The 25,124-nt window shown below is 42.2% G+C and overlaps 1 protein-coding gene across 1 annotated transcript in view; it reads right to left on the bottom strand.

Moving 5' to 3' along the window:
• Positions 1-25,124, bottom strand: part of CSTF3 (cleavage stimulation factor subunit 3) — a 150,735-nt gene that overhangs the window by 81,566 nt on the left and 44,045 nt on the right. The window contains exons 2-3 of the mRNA XM_073576339.1: positions 18,224-18,325; positions 18,015-18,110 (exon numbers count right to left, since the gene is read on the bottom strand). Coding sequence (XP_073432440.1) covers positions 18,015-18,110; positions 18,224-18,325 — 198 coding nt within the window. The remainder of the gene's footprint in view (positions 1-18,014; positions 18,111-18,223; positions 18,326-25,124) is intronic.

Genomic DNA, 25,124 nt, shown 5'->3' on the forward strand with positions numbered 1-25,124 from the left:
TGTTCGTTGCTACATGTCACACACAACAATGTCGTTTCTACATCGCTGCAACGTCACCAAACTGGTGACATTGCAATGATATCGTTCACAATATCGTTGTGTGTAACAGGGCCTTAAGACAGGCTTACTCATATTACCTATTCATGTTGTCCAGGCAATGTGAGAACTGATGCAATCTGACTTGTCATTACCATGTGATCAAGGTGAACTATATAGTGTATGGAGAGTAAGGCTGGGCCCACTGCCCAGGAGTAGGTATAGCTCGTAGATACCCTCCTTTCCTGGGTATGAAACCAACGATCCTCCCCAGCGCACAGGATTAATACGTCTGCAGTTACACCGAGACTGCAGACTTATCAGTTTTGACCAGACATCCCCTTTTAAGCTTTTGTAACTAATCATTTGGTACTTCTACTTGCTGCCACAATTAAATTAATCCAAATCTTTTTATCAGAATGTAAAACATACAAAACAAGGATTCAAAAAGAATCTCGTATGTATGGGTCATCTTTACAACCTTTTTTTCTACTATTGCAATGCATCAAAAAATATTGCAAACAGTTGTGATGAAAAATCTACCAGTTTCAGAACACAGTGCCTATACAATTCTAGGCGGTGGCAAAATGGACAGTCTTTAACTTGTTAATCAGAAGGTGTCATCCAAATTACCTATTGCTTGCTTTTGATATTAATGAAGAAAAAGGTTTTCAACAAAAAAAATCTACAGAGTAAAATACTGCCCACAAATCTTGTGCAGGAATGGTGGGATTTCGCCTATTGGTGAAAAGTGAAGTCTCTTATCTCATGTACACATTGCTATTACTTTTCACTGTACTGTGTGATAGTGAGAGTATTGGAAAGTCACACCTACAGAACAGGGAGTATGGAGTCAAGCTTAGAAGGGAAAACATTACCTCAAGAAATGCTATTTAGCTGCAGATATAGTGGGAAATAGCATAAGAATTATGCATGTCTGGTTTACTTAGTCATTGTACTGAAGGAACTTCATTTTCTTTTGCTTGCTGCAGCTCCAATAAGACTGACAATTTTGATTTAAAAGTGTTGTCCAGCCCTAGACTACAAGTCTGCAGTCAATCCTTGTTACTGCAGACTTGTGAATCCTCACATCATACACACTGAGCATTTTCCAGTGTCGGGAGCAGGCCATTATGCTATTTGCATACTTTCGGTCACATTCCGACTAAACATGTCTTGTCGGCACATCACTGAATGTATGCAAATCATATACTTGCGGTCACGTGCCCGCCGCTCCCAGCACCGAAGAATCCTCACAGCGTGCAAATTCACAAATCTATAGTTGCAGGGTGACCGCAGACTTGTCATCCAAGGCCAGACAACCCCTTTAAAACACTTATTTCCTTACATATTGCTCCTATATCTACAGGCAAACAGCATTTCTGAAAGTAACAGGTTACCTTTAAGCTTATTTATCAATGTGAAATTAAGTACCAGTATGTTTTTTTTTTCCCTGTGACTCATTTTGGCCGAACTACAGGCAGCATGAATCAAAGCTTGGCTGTGTGATTGCAATCAGGTATGGCTTCTCCAAAATGCTGAAGCGCTTCAGAGTACACATTTGAAAAGTCAACTGGGCAACACAGGAAGAAATTCAACTAATCCCATGTCATTCCCAGCCAACTTCTACTAGTCCTGCTCTTAATTGACAGGACTCTATGAACCCAAATGCGAGAAACCTGTCAATTGATTGGTGCCATATATACTCGTATATAAGCCGATCAAAGTATAAGCAAAGGCACCTAATTTTGCCACGAAAAACATGTTGACCGGAGTAGAAGCCAGGTATCAATTGTCCCCTCATCCCTATCCTGGTATGCATGGCCCCCTCATCCCTATCCTTTTATGCATACATACCTTCCCTGCGCGCCCTCACAGCATCTTGCACAGCAGCTGCAGCGGCCAGGTGATGACGTGTCCCTGCTCATTAAGGGAATGAGTATTCACCTCTCTCCACGCCTATGGGAGTGGAGAGGTGAATATTCATAACTCTTAAGTAGCGCGCACCCGTGATTGCCCGGCCACTGTGGGCGCTATAAGAGAAATGAATATTCACTGCCAGCGCCTCCTTCCCCACTGTCTTCTGGGACAATGAACTTGGGTATAAGCAAAGGGAGTCATTTTCAGCACAAAAAAAGGTCCTGAAGAACACTCTGCTTATACTCAAGTATATACGGTATGTGTTTTCAGCTGTTCATATCTAAACATGCTTCCCTAACAATGACAGCTGTGTAACGTTCTAGACATAAGTGGTTTGGTGGTTGGTGGTTCTAGACATACAAAACACTCTAATACACAGTACTCTGCAAAAGTGCTAGGAAGATGTAGAAAAAATGCTGCCAAGTAAGAATGTTTAAAAAAAAAATAAAAAAAAAAAAATACAAGAGTGAAAGGGAATCTGTCCCAAGGTTTTTGCCACTTTATCTGAGAGCAGCATAATTTAGACAGAGACCCTGATTTCAGCAATGTACCATTTACTGGCTGTTTGCTATAGCTTGGATAAAATCATTGTTTCATCAGCAGATTATCACTAGAGGATTAGTAAACCTAAAAAAAAAAAAATCTAAACTCACATCAGTATTGTGTGACCACTCATTGCCTTGAAAATAGCATCAAATTTTCTAGCTATACTTGCACAGTTTTCAAAGAAACTGGCAGAGAGGTTGTTCCAAATACCTTGGAGAAGTAATCCCAGGTCACTTGTTGGTAAAGGCTTTGCACAAAATCGACCAGACTTCACGTAATCCTACAGACTCAATTACAGTATATCAAGATCCGGACTCTGTGGAGTCCATATCATCACCTCCAGGACACCTTGCTCTTTTTATGCTAAAAATGGGCTCGTTTTTCTACTGCAGAATAAGAGCCAATCAGCCGCCTCCCTGATGGTATTACATGATGGATATAGATCTTCTTGTATTTCTCATAACTTAGGACACCAATAATCCTGACCAAATCCCCAACGCCATTTGCTGAAATGCAACCTCCAAACTTGCAGTGACTCTCCACCATGCCTCTCTGCTGCCTGGAGACACTAATCATATTTGCACACTCCAGCCACTAGGCAAGAAAACTGCCTTCTATTTCATCTTTTGCGCCATCAGTCCACAGCACCTGTCATTTTTCTGCAAACCAGCTCCATGTTTTCATATGGTTTAGTCGTTTGGCCTTGTTTTCATGCAGAAAGTATGGCTTTTTTGGGGGGGCAAATCATCCATGAAGACCAATTCTGGCCAGAGTGCTTCGAAGAGTATATTGGTGCAGCCGATAGCCACTCACTGCTGCCAGTTCTGAGCTGATGGCACCATTAGACACCAACCGATTTCTACAAGAAGTACAATGTGTCTTTCATCTCCTGCAAGAACTTTGTTTTTCCGGTCACTGCGTCTATGCTCAAGCGTTGCTTCTTGAAAACAGTTAGATCAACCTATCTTGAAACCTCAGTCTGAAATATTTGCCTGTGAGATATTTTGCTGAGGTAGTATAGCTGCCTTGTCTTGTGCGGAGGCTTGCTCTGGCATGTGACCTGTACCATCAATACGGTTTTATTTTTTTAAAGCATTCTTTGAGGCATTTTTACCTGCCTAAAACTTTTCCAAAGTACTGTGTACTACAGATAATATAAATCCACGCATATAAATTTGGGAAATCTGAGTATCACATCACAAAACTAATCAACGTTTGCATAAATCTCAACAAACCAGTATTAAGTACACATACCAAAGATTGCAACACTGCAGCCATGTTGGCACTCAACTGGCCTTTAATGAGTGAAGAATCATTTCAGTGTTTTATTTAATTTTACGCCATCTCACACCCCTTCCAAAGTATACTCAAATGTACTGTATCTGTATCTTACAAAAAAAAAATTACAATTTAGAAAAAAAAAATTTTTGTCACGGTGCACCAGTAATAAAGTCAAGTACCAAGATGTAATCTGCAGCCAACCCTTTCAGTTGAACCTTTTAACGCATTATTAAGAGTTCTTACATCACAGGTAGGTGGGAAATAATGTGACCTGCCATACTTTTACTCATGAGTAGTGATGAGCGAGCATGCTCAGGCGTCCTCCTAGTATTTTGACGTGCTCGGAGATTTAGTTTGTGTCACCTCAGCTGCATGATTTGCGGTTGCTGGACAGCCTGAATACATGTGGGAATTCCCTAACAAACAGCCAATCCCCACATGTATTCAGGCTGTCTAACAGCCGCAAATCATGCAGATGAGGTGACACAAACTAAATCTCCGAGCACACTCGACCATGCTCACTCATCACTACTCATGCGCTTATCCAGCACTTGGAAGAGCATATATCAGCTGACACCATGCTGCAACTAGCAAGTTCGGCGAAAGAAAATCTCGACAACTGCCTCCTCTAGATGCTGCGGTAGATACCGACCACCACATATAGAATGGTTAACAGAGGCAGAGGGGCTACCTTGGTACATCCATTGTGTGACAATAGTTACCATGGTAACTATAGGCTTAAAAACAGCTTCCAGGCCTGTCAGCTTCAGAAGGCTTTTTAGGCCTTATTTTATTGTTTAAAAACTGCCCCTCTTGCTCCCTAAATTTTATATATATATATATATATATATATATATATATATATATATATATATATATCTATATCTCTCTCTCAATATGCCGGGATTGGCATCTGTACCGTCGCAGCTACAGCCACAAAGTTTTGCAGTCACACGTCTGGACCCCAAGAGCATCATAGGCTATATTGTGAGGTGAAATTTTAACCCCACGTGTTCCAATTCACCAAACAATCTTGCCCCTATCTACATAATGGGGAAAAAGTGAAAGGAAAAGTGTTGGAGGCAAATTGACAGCTGCCAGATGTGAACAAGGGGGACTGAAAGAATGAGAGCGATGGCGCCAAACAGTATATACCGTACAGTTGCTAAGGTGGGGCCCTGACATGGGATACTCACCACACACGGGGATATGAACACACACACAAAATGCGCCACACACTACCACGTGCTTCAACACATACACCAACCTCGCCACATAAAAGTCAAAACAAAAAAGTCACCACTCAAAACTCGCCACGCTGTCCCAGAGCTGTTTAAAAGATGAAATACGAGCTGTGATTGGTTGCTATCAGCAACAGTTTTCTTTGTAGACAGTTGTGGTAACTGAGGCCTATTATTCTCATCATTTCTATGGTGTTATCGTCCTTCTGTAAGACTGGAAATAGTTTATTACCGTGCCAACACAGACCACCCTCTGACACAGACTGCAGGGGGAGCCCAGTATCACACAGGATAGGATTAGATACACATTACTATGCCCAGGCAACGCCAGGCTCTTCAGCTTATATATATATATATATATATATATATATATATATATATATATACACACATACATACATACATACATATATATAAAATGCATGGTAAAAATTAAGTAGCAAGTTTTTGAAGGTCTTACCTCCTAATGTTGTTCCTTTTTGGTCATAGATATTTTATTTTTTTATTTTTTAAGATTAGTTACCATTTACTGGTTGCTCAATGGCACATCAGATTGCAGTTTTAAATGTTTGTTCGGTATTTATCGTCATGCATATCCCGTGTTATGTATGGTATGTTATGCTGTTTACCGATCAGATTGATTTTATATTTTGATAGATCGGGCGTTTCTGAAAGAGAGAGGAGAGAGGGTGTGTGTGTGTATATATATATATATATATATATATATATATATATATATATATATTTATTATACACACACATATACATACACATATACACAGTGGAAAATCTAAATTTAATGTCAACATATTTTACATGGTGAATCCTTATACCGAAAGGAACAAATTTGAGGGGTAAGACTTACCAATTTGCAAAGTTCATTTTTCCTTGGAATATATATATATACAGTGCCTACAAGTAGTATTCAACCCCCTGCAGATTTAGCAGGTTTGATAAGATGCAAATAAGTTAGAGCCTTCAAACTTCACACAAGAGCAGGATTTATTAACAGATGCATAAATCTTACAAACCAAAAAGTTATGTTGCTCAGTTAAATTTTAATAAATTTTAAACATAAAAGTGTGGGTCAATTATTATTCAACCCCTAGGTTTAATATTTTGTGGATTAACCCTTGTTTGCAATTACAGCTAATAATCGTCTTTTATAAGACCTGATCAGGCCGGCACAGGTCTCTGGTGTTATCTTGGCCCACTCCTCCATGCAGATCTTCTCCAAGTTATCTAGGTTCTTTGGGTGTCTCATGTGGACTTTAATCTTGAGCTCCTTCCACAAGTTTTCAATTGGGTTAAGGTCAGGAGACTGACTAGGCCACTCCAACACCTTGATTTTTTGCCTCTTGAACCAGGCCATGGTTTTCTTGGCTGTGTGCTTTGGGTCGTTGTCTTGTTGGAAGATGAAATGACGACCCATCTTAAGATCCTTGATGGAGGAGCGGAGGTTCTTGGCCAAAATCTCCAGGTAGGCCGTGCTATCCATCTTCCCATGGATGCGGACCAGATGGCTAGGCCCCTTGGCTGAGAAACAGCCCCACAGCATGATGCTGCCACAACCATGCTTGACTGTAGGGATGGTATTATTGGGGTCGTATGCAGTGCCATCCAGTCTCCAAACGTCACGTGTGTGGTTGGCACCAAAGATCTCGATCTTGGTCTCATCAGACCAGAGAACCTTGAACCAGTCTGTCTCAGAGTCCTCCAAGTGATCATGAGCAAACTGTAGACGAGCCTTGACATGACGCTTTGAAAGTAAAGGTACCTTACGGGCTCGTCTGGAACGGAGACCATTGCGGTGGAGTACGTTACTTATGGTATTGACTGAAACCAATGTCCCCACTGCCATGAGATCTTCCCGGAGCTCCTTCCTTGTTGTCCTTGGGTTAGCCTTGACTCTTCGGACAAGCCTGGCCTCGGCACGGGAGGAAACTTTCAAAGGCTGTCCAGGCCGTGGAAGGCTAACAGTAGTTCCATAAGCCTTCCACTTCCGGATGATGCTCCCAACAGTGGAGACAGGTAGGCCCAACTCCTTGGAAAGGGTTTTGTACCCCTTGCCAGCCTTGTGACCCTCCACGATCTTGTCTCTGATGGCCTTGGAATGCTCCTTTGTCTTTCCCATGTTGACCATGTATGAGTGCTGTTCACAAGTTTGGGGAGGGTCTTAAATAGTCAGAAAAGGCTGGAAAAAGAGATAATTAATCCAAACATGTGAAGCTCATTGTTCTTTGTGCCTGAAATACTTCTTAATACTTTAGGGGAACCAAACAGAATTCTGGTGGTTTGAGGGGTTGAATAATAAATGACCCTCTGAATAAACTTTTCACAATTTAAAAAAAAATTAAACAAAGAAATAACATTCTTTTTTGCTGCAGTGCATTTCACACTTCCAGGCTGATCTACAGTCCAAATGTCACAATGCCAAGTTAATTCCGAATGTGTAAACCTGCTAAATCTGCAGGGGGTTGAATACTACTTGTAGGCACTGTATATATATATATATATATATATATATATATATATATATATATAAATAATCTTGACCATTCTATGTGGTGGGGTATCTATGGTAGCATCTAAATGGGGAAACTGTTGAGATTGGTGCTTTCATTTGACTTGATAGTTGCAGCATGGTGTCAGCTGTAATTAACCAAAGTGAAACAAAGCCAGAATTGCAGTTTTTTTTGTGTGTGTCATCTGGTCTATAAAAAAGAAATGCGTAAAGTGTGATGAAAGAGTCACAAATACTCCAAAGTACTATAACTTGTCCTGCAAAATATAATCCCTGCAGGAGCAAGGCTATACCTTATAACCTGTCAGACAGAAGTTATAGTTAGATCATGCACTGCACTTGATCTAACTTACTTCCTAGTGACTGGTTACCCGAATGTCATAACGAAATCAGGTCACCATGGCAACGATCGGGACCCTGTAATGACATTGCAGGGTCTCAGATCCATGGGCAGAGGGGCTTTCTTCCCTCTGATTGCTCGCTATATGCTGTGAGAGTTCGATCGCAGCATTTAGGAGGTTAAAGTGCCAGGATCGGTGCAGGACCGCTCCTGGCACTGAGAGCTGGGTGTAACTCAGCGGCGCACAGGGGCTGTGCACGGGTGATCACCTTAACGTAGATGTACTGCATCAGTTGGGACGTCCTTAACGATCATGACGTACCATGCACTACAAACGTCGAGAAGGGGTTATTATTTTTCGCCTCAGCTACACTTAGCAGAGCTTCAGCATCCTGGTCCACCTTCAGCACTGTTTGGCAGCTTACTGTCAATACACAATGTACACAGAAAGCTGGAAACCAGAGGTATTGGTGGGGTCACAAGTACTACACGCAGTAAACTATGTGAAACATCACTGGAATCAGGGTCTATTTTCCTATATTATGCTGCTCTCAGATGAGGTAGCAGATTCCCTTTATTGCAAAAGCATGGGTATTAATATTGAGCTGGCCCTAATTATATAGATGTAAAAGCTTTCCCAAATTCTGCCTACTAGACTGGTTACAGCAGGAGACTGGGCACTGAAGAGCAACATGGATAGGCTTTCTGTCAGGGATCAGAGCCATCCAAAGTGCCTAAAGGGCTTTTGTGTACAACATTTTCCCCCACCCCAAGCAATCCACACCCTCACGGGATGACAGTACCCACGTGTACAAACACGGTCATCTTCAAATTACAATAAAGTTACCAGCATTTGTTTCTGTAAAATGTCAATATATGATAAAGCATTATTCTACATGAAAAAATTATTTAAAATTCATAGGCATTCATCCCCTAAGTAGTCCGGTGGTGTAATATTATCAGTCATGCTTCACACAGTCTGCACTCCCAGTTTCAGACATGTGTACTAGTCTTTGGCTATAAAAATTTTATCTTGCAAAAAAGTTGTTGCGTTATTGTTTTTCCAACAAGTAGCTTGTATAGTGAATACACGTGCGATAAAATGTTTGCATACTAGGTTCAGTTAGGTAGTTCACAGACTCCCTTCTCAGAGGAGTGTATGGCTGCTTTTTCTTTTTTCTCTGAAAATCACCACTCCAGCTTTTTTTTTTATTTTGCCTTTTGAGTGCTGTCACTGATGTAAGCTTACCTGACCTATTGTTATACTTACCAGCTGCCGTCTTCATCTGTTATCAGTGCCGCATAGGTCATCTTCTACAGGTGGTGACCTGCTGGCCGTGCCTGAGATCGCACCTCAATGTAAGTCTATGACAGCCAGATCAAGACTAGAACCAGGCTCTCATACACTTATACTGAGCACTTGTCACCATTAGCTCGGACGTCCTGCAAGTCAGAGGATGTGGTCACAAGATGGAAGATTGGGACCAAAGGAGCTGGTGACTTACTATGGGCAGGGAACATGGATTAGTGCCACTACTCCAGCACAGAAATAAATAAATAAATAAAAAAAAAAAAAAAAAGCTGGAGTGGTGCTTTAACCATAACACAAATTTTTAATCAGACTGGCCTGTGTGGATTGACTGAGACTGATTGCTGAAATAGCAACTGATTAGAAAGGAGGTCCACACAGTTTTGGTCATATGGGGTCTGAATGTTTTGACATGTTTGGCCAATACAGAATACTAGTGACTGAAAAGATCCTAATACATGTTAAGGTTCATTAAACAGGTCATGGTGCAAAAACATCCTTTAGAAGAAATGATGTCATTGTGTTGTAAGAGTAAATACTTAATGAACAAGTCGTAAAAGTTTATTCATTTGGATACAAAAGATATCACCGAAATACAAAGACGAAACATAACATGAAAACATTTAGTTGTAGTATCAGTTACATATAACACGCTGTACATTTCCCTGTATAGTAAATCATATCTTGAAATGCATGAACAAAAAATATTTACAGCAAATTTGCATACAGCCTAATCATGCCGCATTAGCATGCATTGGTGCTTATCGATCTACTAGTCAATTGGCCTATCAGTATGTTCCTACATAAAACCTATAGAAATATAAAGCATGAAGTATGGGTAAGGAATTGCACTGCGAATGTTTGTGTTACTCTTAGGCAGAAAAGTCTAAATGGGACAATTCTCATAATTGCAGCTGTGATGTCAGACATGGCTGCATCATGGACATGGAACATATCATAGGAATGAAAAATATGATTTTTGTTCGAACTACTGCGAAAGTTCAGCTGACAAAACCGTTTTAACACCAAAACCATCACCCGTTAACTTTATTTTTGGTTCGGCTAAATATACAGGTTATTACAAAAGAAGATAAACATCTGCTTGTATGTAATTCCTGCAAAGTTAGCAAACTTGGAGATGAAAGTGAATATAAAACCCACGCACTGCTAAGGATCCAATATACCATAGGGAAACAGATGCGGACATGTTCACATCATGTTCATTGTGGGTTGTCCTGATGAAGGGGTATGAGCACTTTGAACCAAGATGACAAATAAAACGGCATTTGCTTCCCTCTCGCATATGGGATCCTCGGCAGCATGGGTCTTATATTCACTCATCTCCAAGTTTGCCTACTATCTGGTAAATCTGCAGCTGCCATGTTTTGCTTAAAAATTAAATTAAGGGGTTGTGACTTTCATAACCAACCCCCCACCTCCCTCAGTGAGCAAATCCAGTTTTAATTTTTCCTTTGTAATCCGGGTAAGACCCTAATGCGCTTATTGTCATTCCAGTTTATATATAAACACATTTCTAAAAAGTTGGCAGAATCAGGCTGGCAAAAATACATTGTGTTTGTGCAGATGGTCATATACTGTATTTTTTTGGACTATAAGACACTTCTCCCCAAAAATTTTTTGGGGAAAAAAATGGAGGTGCATCTTCTAGTCCGAACGTACTTAACCAGGAGTGTGGCGGCAGCTGGAGATGGGCGAATCTGCCATCCCTGGGCCGAGAAGAGGGGGTGTTTGGTGGTCCAACGCTGCAGGGCGATGTTCTGACTCCAATCCCAGGCTGGTGTGGCTGGTTCTGTGGTGCTCGGTGGCGCACGTGCAGATTGAGATCTCGGCGTCGAGATATCAGTGCAGAGATATCAATCTGCGCATGCGCTGCCTCTGGCGGCCATTTCCCCCAGAGGTGACCACATTGCAGCAATGTGTGAGGGCTCCGGGCTTTCACAAAATGTTGTTAGAGCCCCCTGCACCACTGCCAAACTAGCCTGGGATGGAAGTCAGATCATCGCCGGACCACTGAACACCTACTGTGACCCCCTTCCCGTAAGCTGAATTCAGACTGTAAGATGGACCCCCATTTGATGCATTAATTCTTTTCCCCATTTTGCTTCTGAAAATTTGGTGTCTCTTCTGGTCCGAAAAATTCAAACCCTTATATAGCTGTTGGTGTATAGCTAGTTCTGAAAACTATTGCTCCTAACCAATTTTTCAATATTCATGAATATGAATCTAAGCTTAACTGAACAAGCATAAGGTCTCACTGCGGAAGACGTGGTGGGGGAGTAGCTGCCTAACACTGCCAGCCACAGCTCATCTTGTGACAACAGAGAGGCAGGCATGTTAAAACAACATGCCGAACCTCCTTCACAGCCAACAAGGGCACGCCAGGACATTCCCCATTTACAACAGATGGTCACCAGACGATAAGCCAAGCCTCATCCAGGGTGTACCAGTATCACTTATTCTATGGGATCATTTATGAGCAGGGAACCCAATTCCAGCGATTTGTCACTTACTTGGTTGTGTGGTGTTGTTTCAATAAAATAAGTGCTTAAATCAGCAGGAGATAATCATGAAAGGGACTGGATGTCCTGTGCCATGTAGTCCTCCTGCTGTGTTAGGGTACTGTCACACTTAGCGATGTACCAGCGTTCCCAAGCAGCGATATGACGCGGACAGGATCGCTGGTACATCGCTAAGTGGTCGCTAGTGAGCTGCCACACAGGCAGATCTCACCAGTGACATCGCTGAGGACGGGGGTCGCTACTTACCTGTCACACTAGGCGATCCTGCGTCCTCCCGTCCGGCTCCACGCTCGTCTCTCCACAGGAAGCGCCGTAGGAAGCTGACGACGAGAAACAGTCCAGCCTGTTCTCGCACGATCAACGATAACCAGCGGGGGAGCGGGTTGTAGGTAAGTATCAGACACAGCGATATCGCTAGCAATATCGCTATAACGTCACAAGTTATAGCGATATTGCTAGCGATATCGCTTAGTGTGACAGGCCCTTAAGGCTAGGTTCACATTCGAGTTCGAGTCCGCAGCGTATCATTCGCATCTGCAAACGCATGCTTATACAGCGGTTTTTATGTGCATCTTACACATGACGGAAAAACGCTGCGTTTGCGTTGTTTATGCGCATGCGTTTGATAAGACATCAGAGAAAAATGGGTATGATTCATGGGATTTCTATGTATTTTGAACAACGCATGCGTTCACATAGACAGTAATGATTTTTTTTTTTTTTTTTTAACACACTCATCCGCATGCGCATATTTGACAAATTTTAGACGCCTAAAAAAAAGCAGCATATTGCATTTGCCTGACACCACCGCAGACCGTGAAACAACCCATCCGCAAGCTAACGCATGTCCCTGCATACACCATGTTAAATATATGTACGCATGCAGATTTATGCCAGCTTTTGTACGCATGGTGAATCCGCATGTGCTCATTGAACCATGTGAAATCACCGCATACTATACATAGACTGGGTTATATATCTTGCGGAGACTGAGCGTCTCCACAAGATAAAGAGACATGCTGCAGTCTATAAAGACGCGCCACGTGCATATAAGCAGGTCTGCCACCTGTGTCTTTGTACGCATAGTGGAGCTGGGGTTCCATAAAATCCCATCAACTATGCTGCAACATCTGGCAGCTACGGCCGTACGCAGTGTTCCAATCCACAGCAAATACTGAACGTGGAAACATACCCCAACAGAATACAAACCATTGACAAATAGCTGGAATCAGGCTCTCTGTCCCTACATTATGCTATCAGACTGCATAGCAAAATCCTGTTGACAGGTTCTCTTTAAAGCAATGGCCAGAACAATTCTGCACACTCCTCAACATTGAAATTGCAATACCAAGAAGGAAAAGTTATGGAATTTTGGAAATCACAGGATGGATAGACATGATAGACAAATTCTGAAAAATTGAAAGATTACAAAACATCTCAATTTATCCAGTATAGAGTATGGTGTGATAATGCCATTGCGTGACCTAAATGTGCTACCATCGTCTGCAACGCCTCTGTACTTGTCTACGATTGCGCACATCTAGGACATCATTGGTCGGCAATTGCAAAGGGAGCTGCTTGCAGAGGATCTTGATGATTTTCCCAAGTGCATTCAGCGTGACAGAACATTCCTCAGACAACTATTAACCTCATTGATAGCAGACAAGGTGTGCAAGTGTGGGGATTTCAGTCTGTGGTGCGCATTCTCAATGCAGAAATAGTGAGGTCTTCAAAAATGTTTTGACATTTTTCATTGTTCGCATATTAAAAGCTATCCATCCTGAAATTTCCATAATTCAACTTTTCTACTTGGTGTCCCAATTACAATTTTGAGGAATGTGTATATAGTATGTACACTATTGTGCTAAAGTTTTAGGCAGGTGAGAGGAAAAAAAATGCTGCAGAGCCCTAATCTCATCATCAAAGCTGTCTGAGAATACATGAAGAGACAAAAGTAAAAAAAAAAAAAAAAATAGTCCAAGCCAACATCCACAGAAGATCTGTGGTTAGTTCTTCAATGTTTGAAACATCCCTGCCGAGTTCTTTCAAAAACTGTATGCAAGTGTATCCAGAAGAATAGATGCTTTGATGCAGTTTTTAAGGTTAACATTGGTCACATTAAATATTGATTTGATTTCTATTTTATTCATGCACTTTGCAAAATGTTAGGTGTCTGGCTGCTCTGAATGTGTAGAACCCAGAAGAAAATTCGCTTTACTTCTCCTGAAAAATCACCAGTTTTCAGTCATGCAAGCGTAGGTCATCACGCATTATACTGTGAGCACAGAGACACTTCCACTGACAGACTGTTCTACAGTGCAAAGTTGACTGTCAAAGTGCTAGGGGGTGCTTACAACTGCCACTCTCAGGGCTATGAGTGACGACTGTAGTCACGTCAGTACACCTACATAACATAGCCGGCGGCTCCCAGGAGAAATAGAATTCAGACCATTACTTTAACGCTATCAACTTGGAGACAAGACAGGTCTCTTCTTACTTTGCTGTACTATATCCAGACCTGCATAAAATATTATACTAAATTTTATATATATATATATATATATATATATATATATATTTTACACACATACATAGGACAAAAAGAATTGTTGGTACCCTTCTGTTAAAGAAAAACCCACAATGGTCACTGAAGTAATTTTCAATGTAAATGCACTGAATATCAACTAATGAAAATCAGACATTACTTTTGAATTGTTTTTAAACACAAAAATGGAGAAAAATGGAAGAAAAAAAAAAACCACTAATGAAAATCTCCTGAACAAAAATAAAAGTGCCCTTAATATTTTGTTGCACAACCATTTGAGGCAATCACTGCAAACACTTTCTGTAAAGGCCCCGTCACACTAAGCGATCGCGCTGATTTTGAGACACGCCAGCGAGATCGGTGTGTGACGGGGATCAGTGACCGGCCCCCCCTGCCGGTTATCGCTGATCGTGCTCGAGCGGCCTGGGCCGTTTTTCGATCGCTGGTCTCCAGCTGCCCAGCGCGCATCGCTGCGTGTGGCAGCGAGAGACCAGCAGTCAGCGACGCTGGTTGCTAATGTAAACGTCGGGTATCCAGGAGCCGCGGCTCCTGGATACCCGACGTTTACATTAGAAACCAGCATAGCTGGTCCTGATCGCTGGGACTGTCTATGTGACAGCTCACCAGCGATCAGCCTAACGATGTCCCAGCGATCCCATCATGTCGGATCGTTGGTGGGATCGCTGGGACATCGTTTAGTGTGACGGGGCCTTAACTCTCAATTAGACTTCTGCACCGGTCCACAGGCATTTTAGCCCACTCCTCGTGATCAAGCTGCTTCATGTGTCTCAGGTGTGAAGGTGCCTTCTCCAGACTGCAGGTTTATACTCAATCCACAGATTATCAATTGGATTTAGATCAAGACTTAGACACCACCTCAGAATAGTCCAATGCTTTGCTATTAGCCATTCTTAGAGGTTTTTAGCTGTGAGTTTGGGTCATTATCCTATTGGAGGACACAAGACCTGTGATTCAGACCGAGATTCCTGGCACTGGGCAGCATATTTTGTTCCAGGATGCCTGAACAGTTAAGATGTTATTGTACCCTTGCACAGACAAGACACCCTGTGCCAGATACAGCAAAGCAGCCCCTAACCATAACAGAGCCTCCTCCATGTTTCACAGTAGGTACCATGTTCTTTTCTTTGTATGCATAATTTTGTGTCTATGAACATAGAGCTGATATGACATGTCAAAGATGTCTTATCGGTCAAAGAAAATTCTCCCAAAAGGTTTGTAGCTTATCAATATGCATTTTGGCAAATTCTTTTTTGCTTTATGATTTGCTTTCAAAAGTACTTTCCTCTTCGGTTATCTTCTATGAAGTCCACTTTGGCCAAGACATATGGATGGTGCACTCAGACTGATATACTCTGATGTTCACCTCTAATCTCTTTGGATGTTATTCCATATCTTCAATTTGTCAATAATTTTCCTCCTGTGGTCACGTCCAGGGAGGTTGGCTACAGTCCCATGGGGCTTACATTTCTGAATATGTGCAACTGTAGTAACAGTAAGTTCAAGCAGATACATCTTGTTCCTTCAGATTTTCATTCATTGATAGTACATTTTCAGTGACAATTATGGGCTTTCCTTACTTGAACAGAAGAGTATCAAGAATTTCCATTGGTTGACATAATAATCAGCAATCCTTCGTCCATAACAGCGTCATTGAATAACTACTGCTGAGTATTGTAGATACATTTGCAAATGTAGGAAGCTTGAAATCTACATAATTAAATGGATTAAGTGTACAGTAATCAGATCCAGATAAAGTATTCAAACAGACAGATGTACTCCAGCATTTTTTTTCTTGCATACATAATGCAGCATATGCTATAAATAAAGAATAAAGTAGTTTAGCACATCCCTTATTTATACCTGATGCACCATGTCTTGGTTATGTGCCATCTTGATTCTTTCTTCCCTACTTCTAGTTCCCATGCGTCATCATATTGCCTTTGCTCCTTTTGCAATTATCTCTGTATCTGATACACAAGGCTCAGGACCAGAGGGGTAAATCTTGCTGCTATCATTATGAGGGCGCTGGAATATATAATCCAAGCTAATGACACTGGAGGTCTCATATCCTTATTGTGTAGGACTCTTAATGGTGGGTGATTCAAAATTGCTTTTGCTCCTATCTACTGGTTGGCAGTGATAGACGCGTCTCCCGCGCAATGTGCGTACGACAGTCCCCGCGTCTCCCGCGCAATGTGCGTACGACAGTCCCCGCGTCTCCCGCGCAATGTGCGTACGACAGTCCCCGCGTCTCCCGCGCAATGTGCGTACGACAGTCCCCGCGTCTCCCGCGCAATGTGCGTACGACAGTCCCCGCGTCTCCCGCGCAATGTGCGTACGACAGTCCCCGCGTCTCCCGCGCAATGTGCATAAAGCAATCAGTTTATTCTGTATGATGTATAGTTATGAAACTGCTTTTGCTGACCATAGCAAACAATTGTAGGTTTCACTTTTCAAAACCAGAAAACAAAATGAAGCTGCTGAAAGATTGGTTGCTACTGGCAGCAGGCAGTTCATCTTTTAGAGAGTTTCCAAAGTCTTCACCCACAACATTAGCAGCATGGGATGGCATATGGAGAGGAGGAGATTGGAAGGACATGGGTTGATAGGAAATGAGCTTTTAGAAGGGGTTTAAAAGCAGATGATGTTGACTTCATGTCTGCAAACGAGCATATCATAAGACTGGTTGTAAGACTGGTGATCAGCTGACCCAAATTACTATACTAAAGGTGGGAAAGTATATAGATGGTACTGAGGTACGTCAAATTAAATTGAAGTGTCAGAATATTGATAGTGAGGAAGCACTATATAAGTAAAAAAATGCTGGAGTGTTTTTGTTAATTAAAAGTTTGTTTTCTCATGTGAAACCTGCAATAAAGAATAGAAATGGCATCCTACATTATGTATGACCCATGAATAATAGAACACGACACTTGAATGTGTATTTCATGCATCCAAATATGTGGAAGAGAGTATATTTACATGGCCTGCAAGAAAAAGACTAATTGTATGCAGAGGCATATAGCAGCAACCCAATGTAGTTACACTTTAATAGTTGAAAGCAAGGATACAACAGTTACGAATCGTAGTTAATAATACATAGGCATTTATGTTAACTTTTTGGCACCCAACATGTTAATTTGTAAATATATTTTGTATAAGCAAGAAATTAATATTCAATCGATTTTAGAATTCACACAATTGTCTTACTTTATGCTGTAGAAAAAAATTGGGTTATTCAAAACAAACAATATCATGCAAAATATGTAATCACTGATTTAAAATAAATGTATAGAATATGCTAAATCACCCACAGAAATCTTTAAAGACACATTTTATTATAATAAGGCTACGGATATGCAGATAACACTCAAATTTGTCTGCCATTGTCACTGTAAAGAACATGTAATAAGATCTAAATAAATGACACAGGAGGCAATAAATTGACACGACAAATAAATAAAAGTCTAAAGCACTCCATACCATTAAAATGTTTTAATGTTGTTGCAGTACCATTGTGCAACAATCATCAGTGCAGTAACACTTCAGAAGTCTCCAAAGGTATCAATTTACCCCCAGTTTACAAAGCTAAACTATGTGTAAATCTGAGATAATGGGCCTCACTATATTGTTCCCACCATTAATGCTATCTGACATATATGTAGTAGCTTTAAAATACCCATAAAAAAGGAAAAATGTTAAAATATTAACCTCTGCTTCAATGTAAAGTTTCCAGAATCTGCCAGAACTTGGGAACTGGGCCACAAGTCGTTCATATGTCTTCCGGGCTTTGTCTATAGGCTGATTCTAGAATTTGAACAAACAGCGTTTACAACATTATGGATGTACGGAGAAAATATGATATACATAAAGCCACTATCGGGGCCGAGAGAACATAATGTAATCCTATGTCACTAAACCTGTGCCTCGCGAATGAGAATGCTCCAGGCGTCAAGATCATATGGGTTGTCTTCCAACTTTTTTTCCGCTTTCTTCACCTTTTCTGGTACATACTCAGCTGCCTATATTTAGCAAATGAGAAAAAGGGGGGAAAAAGGATTTACAATAAGAAAAAAAAGTAACTTTGTGGGTTCTAAGAGTATGTGGATCCGCAGCGGTTTTGGCTCTGCGGGTCCGCAGCAGATTCTGCTGCGTTGTACAGTACATTTATTTCCTATGAAAAAAAAAAAACCTGTGCACATGCTGTGGGTTACAATCCGCAGCATGTCAATTCTTTGTGCGGTTTCCACTGCAGTTCCACACCTTATCATTATGAGGTGTGAAACCGCAGGCTAATCCGCAGATAAACCGCAGGACTTTTGTCCTGCGGATTTACCTGCCGATTTTTCAACAAAATCCACACAAACTAAAAACTATGTGTGCACTTACCCGTAAAGAAAATACCCCTAAGGGTTACGAGTTCCCAGGCTATGGATTTTGTTGCAGCAAGTTCTGGAAATATTCCAGTCCCCTGAAACAACCACATTCAGATGCAGAAATGTCTGCAACAAGATCTGCAGCTTGGAAATTCACCATCACAATTAAAGGGGCTGGCCATTATATTTATTGTAACAGGTGTGTTGGGAGACAAGATTTTCTGTTCATAGATTAATATATATGACAGGTTCTCTTCCTGCTCTGGTTAATACATGTGCTGCCTGTGATGAAACATCTCTCCAACCATATAATGGCGGCTGGTGGAGGATCATGTGACCAGACCATCAGTCTCCTCCAATAGAAAAGCAGCATTCCCATGTGAGGAGGCTGATTGACAGGTCTGGTCATATGATCCTCCACCCACACCATTGTAAGTAACATTTCCCACATGTCTACTTTACATCAGTACAATTTTGGAAACAAAATATTTTTTTCTCTTAGGAAGTTAAGGGTTAAAAGTTGACCAGCGATTTCCCATTTTTACAACAAAATTTACAAAACCATTTTTTAGGGACCACCTCACATTTGAAGTCACTTTGAGGGGTCTATATGGCAGCAAAATACCCAAAAGTGACACCATTCTAAAAACTACACCCCTCAAGCTACTCAAAACTACATTCAAGAAGATTAACCCTTCAGGTGCTTTACAGGAGCTAAAGCAACATGGAAAGAAAAAAATGGACATTTTAATTTTTCCAACAAAAATTTACTTTTAGCATCAATTTTTTTCATTTTCACATGGGCAACAGGATAAAATGGATCCTAAAATTTGTTGGGCAATTTCTCATGAGTACACCGATACCTCATATGTGGTCATAAACCACTTTGGGCGCACAGCAGGGTCCGGAAGGGAAGGAGCGCTATTTGACTTTTTGAATGGAAAATTGGCTCCAATCGTTAGCGGACACCATGTGGCATTTAGAGAGCCCCTGTGTGCCTAAATAGTGAAAATCCCCCCACAAGTGACGCCATTTTGGAAACTAGACCCCTTTTGGAACTTATCTAGATGACTGGTGAGCACTTTGAACCCCCAAATGCTTCACAAAAGTTTATAACGCAGAGCAGTGAAAATAAAAAATCATTTTTTTTCTCAAAAATGATTTTTTAGCACACTTTTTTATTTTCACATAGCTTACAGGAGAAATTGGACTACAAAAGTTGCTGTCCAGTTTGTCCTGAGTACGCTGGTACCCCATATGTGGGGGGGAACCACTGTTTGGGCGCACAGCAGGGCTCAGAAGGGAAGGAGCGCCATTTGACTTTTTGAAATGAAAATTAGCTCTAATCATTAGCGGACACCATGTCGTGTTTGGAAAGCCCCTGTGTGCCTAAACTTTTGAGCTCCCCCACAAATGAAACCATTTTGGAAACAAGACCCCTTAAGGAACTTATCTAGATGTGTGGTGAGCACTTTGAACCCCCAGGTGCTTCACAGAAGTTTATAACAGAGCAGTGAAAATATTTGTTTTTCCTCAAAAATTTTTTAGTGCGCAATTATTTTCACAAGGGTAACAGGAGAAATTGGACCCCAAACCTTGATGTCCAGTTTGTTCTGAGTAAGCTGGTACCGTGTGTGTGTGTGTGTGTGTGTGTGTGTGTGTGTGTGTGTGTGTGTGTGTGTGTGTGTGTGTGTGCGTGCGTGTATATACCACTGTTTGGGCACACGTCGGGGCTCAGAAGGGAAGTAGTGACGTTTTGAAATGCTGACTTTGATGGAATGGTCTGTGGGCGTCATGCTACATTTGCAGAGCCCCTGATGTACCTAAACTGTGGAAACCCCCCCACAAGTGACCCCATTTTGGAAAGTAGGTAGACCCCCCCAAGGAACTTATCTAGATGTGTGGTGACCACCTTGAACCCCCAAGTGCTTCACAGAAGTTTATAACGCAGAGCCGTGAAAATAAAATCATTTTTTTCCCACAATAATCATTTTTTAGCCCCCAATATTTTTTTTTTTTTAATTTCCCCAAGGGTAACAGGAGAAATTAGACCCCTACAGTTGTTGTGCAATTTTTCCTGAGTACACCGATACATATGTTGGGGTAAACCAATTTTTTGGCACACGTCGGGGCTTGGAAGAAAGGGAGCACCGTTTGACTTTTTGAACGCAAAATTGGCTGGAATCAAGGGTGGCACCATGTCGCGTTTGGAGACCCCCTGATGTGCCTAAACAGTGGAAACCCCTCAATTCTAACTCCAACCCTAATCCCAAACCTAACCCCAACACATCCCTAACCCTAATTCCAAGCCTAAAGCCCACGTTACACACAGCGAGATCGCTAGCAATATCACCGAAACGTCACTGGTTTTGTGACGCAGCAGCGATATCGCTATGTCTGATACTTACCTGCGACCAGCTCCCCTGCTGGAAATCGCTGATCGCGCGAGAAGGTCCTGGACCATTTCTCATCGGGCGCTTCCTGTGGCGCCGACGAGCAACGCGTGGACGCGGGCGGGAGGACGTCAGGATCGCCGCGTCTGACAGGTAAGTAGCGACCCCCGACCGATGCTATGTCGCTGGTGAGATCCGCCTGTATGGCAGCTCACTTGCGACCACTTAGCGATGCACCAGCGATCCATATCGTTGTCGGGATCGCTGGTGCATCGCTTAGTGTAACGGTACCCTAACCCCAATTCCAAGCCTAACGGAAAAATAAAAACATTTTCTTTATTTTATTATATGTGCCTACGTATGGGGGTGATAAAAGGGGGGGTTTATTTACTTATTTCATTTTGATCACTGAGTGATCAAAATGAATGAATGGAATCTGCAGCCGCAGACTCCGGCGGGCGCACTGCGCATGCGCCCACCATTTTCCAAGATGGCGGCGCCCATGATCCGGGACCGCGGGAGACCGGGAGCGGCACTCGGAAGGTACCAGGGGGTGGGAGGGGAGATGATCGGAAGGCGGGGGAGAAGATGAAGACAGCGGTGGCGGATCGCTGCTGTCATTCAGTGGCGGGGGGCAGATCGCCCCCGCTAACGTACGTGTGTGTGTGTGTGTGTGTGTGTGTGTGTGTGTGTGTGTGTGTGTGTGTGTGTGTGTATGGGTGTGTGTATGGGTGTGTGTATGGGTGTGGGGGGGGGGGGAAGGTCGGTGTCTCCAGCCATGTCCGATGCTACTGCAGCATCGGCCATTGCTGGTTTGTAATATTTCATCAAATTTCATTGATGAAATATTACTATCGCTCTGATTGGCTGTTAAAAGTGAAACAACCAGTCAGAGCGATCATAGGCACGTGGGGGCTAAGCCACGCCTCCTGGGGTTAACTATGACGGGTCCTCTGTGTGTGGGTTGGGTGACCTTTCAATGACCCCGGTTACCCGACCCGCAGGAGGGTAATTAATTCATGACAGACGCCACATAGGCGTCACTGGTCATAATGGCACAGGTTTTCATGACGCCTATGTGGCATTGTCCACTACTAGGACTACCCCTTCTTGATCAAAATTTTGGCGCTGATAAAATGGGTGTTGGCGCCATTCCCATAGTGTCACTCACTCTCCTGGGGCTCTTGTGCGTTTTTGTGATAGATGACGCCGACGCCACTGTCTCAGCCTTCGGACAAATCGAACATGAAGTCAGGGATGCAGATGATCTCTGACTACCTCTTCCAGCTCAATTCGACAGGAGGCAAACAGTGACACCAGCGCTGATGGGTGCCATAATCACAACAGCAGCAAGGCGGCCCCGGGATACAAAGTGCTGACACCGCAGTAACAGCTGGCATTGGAAGCGAGTGAAAGCATTATTTTATGGGGGGGCAGAGTGAGGGGTATGAGAAGCTGTCCAAGTAGTGGAACAACTTCTTTAAGACAGGACAGCCCAGTTAAAGACAGCCACACTGTCACATCAGTTAATCAAGTTTTAAGATGTAGTATCTCTGAATTACCACTGGAGCATGATATAAACTAAATTAAAGGTGTTGACCGCTAATAGGACAACTTCTTCTAAATCAGAATGTTTTTCCCTGTTATAATAAAATTACCTCCCATGCCGGCGCCATTCCAACAGTGTAGGCACTCGTGTTCCTGGGGTTCACGTGAGGTTGTCTCATGCGAGTCTGACACCCAAACAGCGTCTACTTCATTTTCCCGCCTTTGGATGTATAAAATCATCAAGAGGAAGTGAGCGGCCACTTGTATCTCTGATTTTATCTTGATTAGTTATACATCCAACGGCGAGGACAATTAAGCCAACAGAAAATGTGAGGATCAGGAACACGAGTGCCGACACAACTGGAACAGCACTAAAGGTGAGTAAAGGTGTTTTATTTTAACGGGGCCAACATTCAGATTGAGAAGGGGGTTGTTCTAGTAGTGGAAACCACTAACTAAAGACTGCAAACATTATGTCTGGCTGCAGCTTCCCTCTTCATTAACAGGTACATATAATAGGATGAAGGCAGTATATTAAAGATAAAACTTTGAATGGAATGCTTCTTTAATTAGAAAAGTATACAGGAAAACCTTCCCCCAATTGTTTGTCTGCAACATACTCTGCATGGTGCTGAAAAACAACAAACTGTCTTTAGGTCTCATTTTAACTTTACAAAAACGGATGTTAGGGAGAATACAACTTTTTCCCAGCTGCCGAACATCCAGTTAAACTTCTGCACATTTACATACAGATTAGCACCATAACTGCAGGTAAATACAATTTTTTTTTAACCCGTTTCCCTTAATAAAATGATCAAGTAAATAATGACATTGTCTTACATAGTATGGCACCACATGTGTTCAATGTGTATAGTAGGTCCTTCCAACATGCTGAACACTGCTGGTCACACATGTGCTCTGCATACTGACTGGCTGCTCTGCAGTGAACAGTGGTCACTATGCAGAAACCTGGCTGTGCGGAGAGTAACTGAGCATGTGTGACCACCAGCACTCCGTCCATCAGAATAGCACACTGCCATACACTGAACAGCACGTGGCTTCACAGTAGTGAGAAAAAAATAACGATTCACTGGATCATTTTATTAACATATAAAATGCTCATTACAGTGTGATATAGAAACACTTTTTGCCCACCATTACATATCTATTGAACAAACCTACTTTAAATCCTACTTAAAAGGAGTTTCTCCAAGAATGTAATAAATGGCCCCAGTCAGCGCTCAAACAGCAGCCAATCATAATTAAACAAAGCAGAGCTGCCAGAGAAGGATGTGACAGGGAACAAATAAATCTCCCCGGCTGAGTGAGCAGAGGAATAAGGCTATGTGCACACTTGCAGATTTTGATGCAGATCTGCAGCGTTTTTGGACACGTAGAATTGCATCAAATCCGCAGTGTAGTGCACAACCAATCTTAGTCAATGGGAAACTAAGAATTGGTGTGCGTATGCTGCAGGAAAATCCAGGGCTGTGGAGTCGGAGTCGTGGAGTCTGTGCTCATTTTGGTGGAGTCGGTATAAAATGGACCGACTCCTAAAATATATAATAAATTGGGTACAATAGTTGAATGCAGAATGTGCTGAATATTTTTTCATAGGAATTTGAGAAAGTTATGAAATGTCCTATAAATGGCTGTTCTATTCCTGATCTAAGGCTACATTCACACAAGAACAGGTTCTTGCTATTGTAACGGACAATGCTTCAAACACGATAAGTACAATTATACTGATGAATGAGAGTAATGAACAACAGCAAGAAAATTTAGGATTCAGTATGTTGGAGATGGACGGCTACAGTGCTGTTCATGTAACTGAGGAACAAACAGATATTACAACAGAAGAACAGTGAGGCTAAGTGCACACATACCGGAACTCTCGCGGAAATTACGGCGAGAATTCCGGAATTCCAGTCCGCGGGAAAATCGCATTTTAAATTCCCGCGGAAAAACTAGCATTTTGCAAGCGTAATTAGCTTGCAAAATGCTAGCGTTCTCCAAGCGATCTGTAGCATCGCTTGGAGAACTGATTGACAGGTTGGTCACACTCGTCAAACATAGTGTTTGACAAGTGTGACCAACTTTTTACTACTGAGGCCGCCTATGCGGCATCAATAGTAAAAGATAGAATGTATAAAAAAAAAAAAAAAAAAAAAAAAAAAAAAAAAATGGTGTTATTCTTACCCTCCGACGTCCCGCGCAGGCGTTCCCAGTAATCCTTTGCGAAAATGCCCGCGATGACGTCAGTTCTCGCGGGATCGCGACGTCTCGCAGTAATTCTCGATGACGTCGCGCGAATGACCGCGAGACTTCGCGATCCCGCGAGAACGGACGCCATCGCAGGCATTTTCGCAAAGAACTACTGGGAACGAGAGCGTGAAGAGAAGCAGGAAGACTGCGCGGGACGTCGGAAGGCAAGAATAACAATATTTTTTATTTTTAAATTCTATTTTTTGCAGGGATATGGTACCCAAAGCCCGGAGGACAGT

This window comes from Dendrobates tinctorius, unplaced genomic scaffold, assembly GCF_039654945.1.
Source record: "Dendrobates tinctorius isolate UK_male_01 unplaced genomic scaffold, ASM3965494v1 ptg000048l, whole genome shotgun sequence".
Taxonomy (NCBI): Eukaryota; Metazoa; Chordata; class Amphibia; order Anura; family Dendrobatidae; genus Dendrobates; species Dendrobates tinctorius.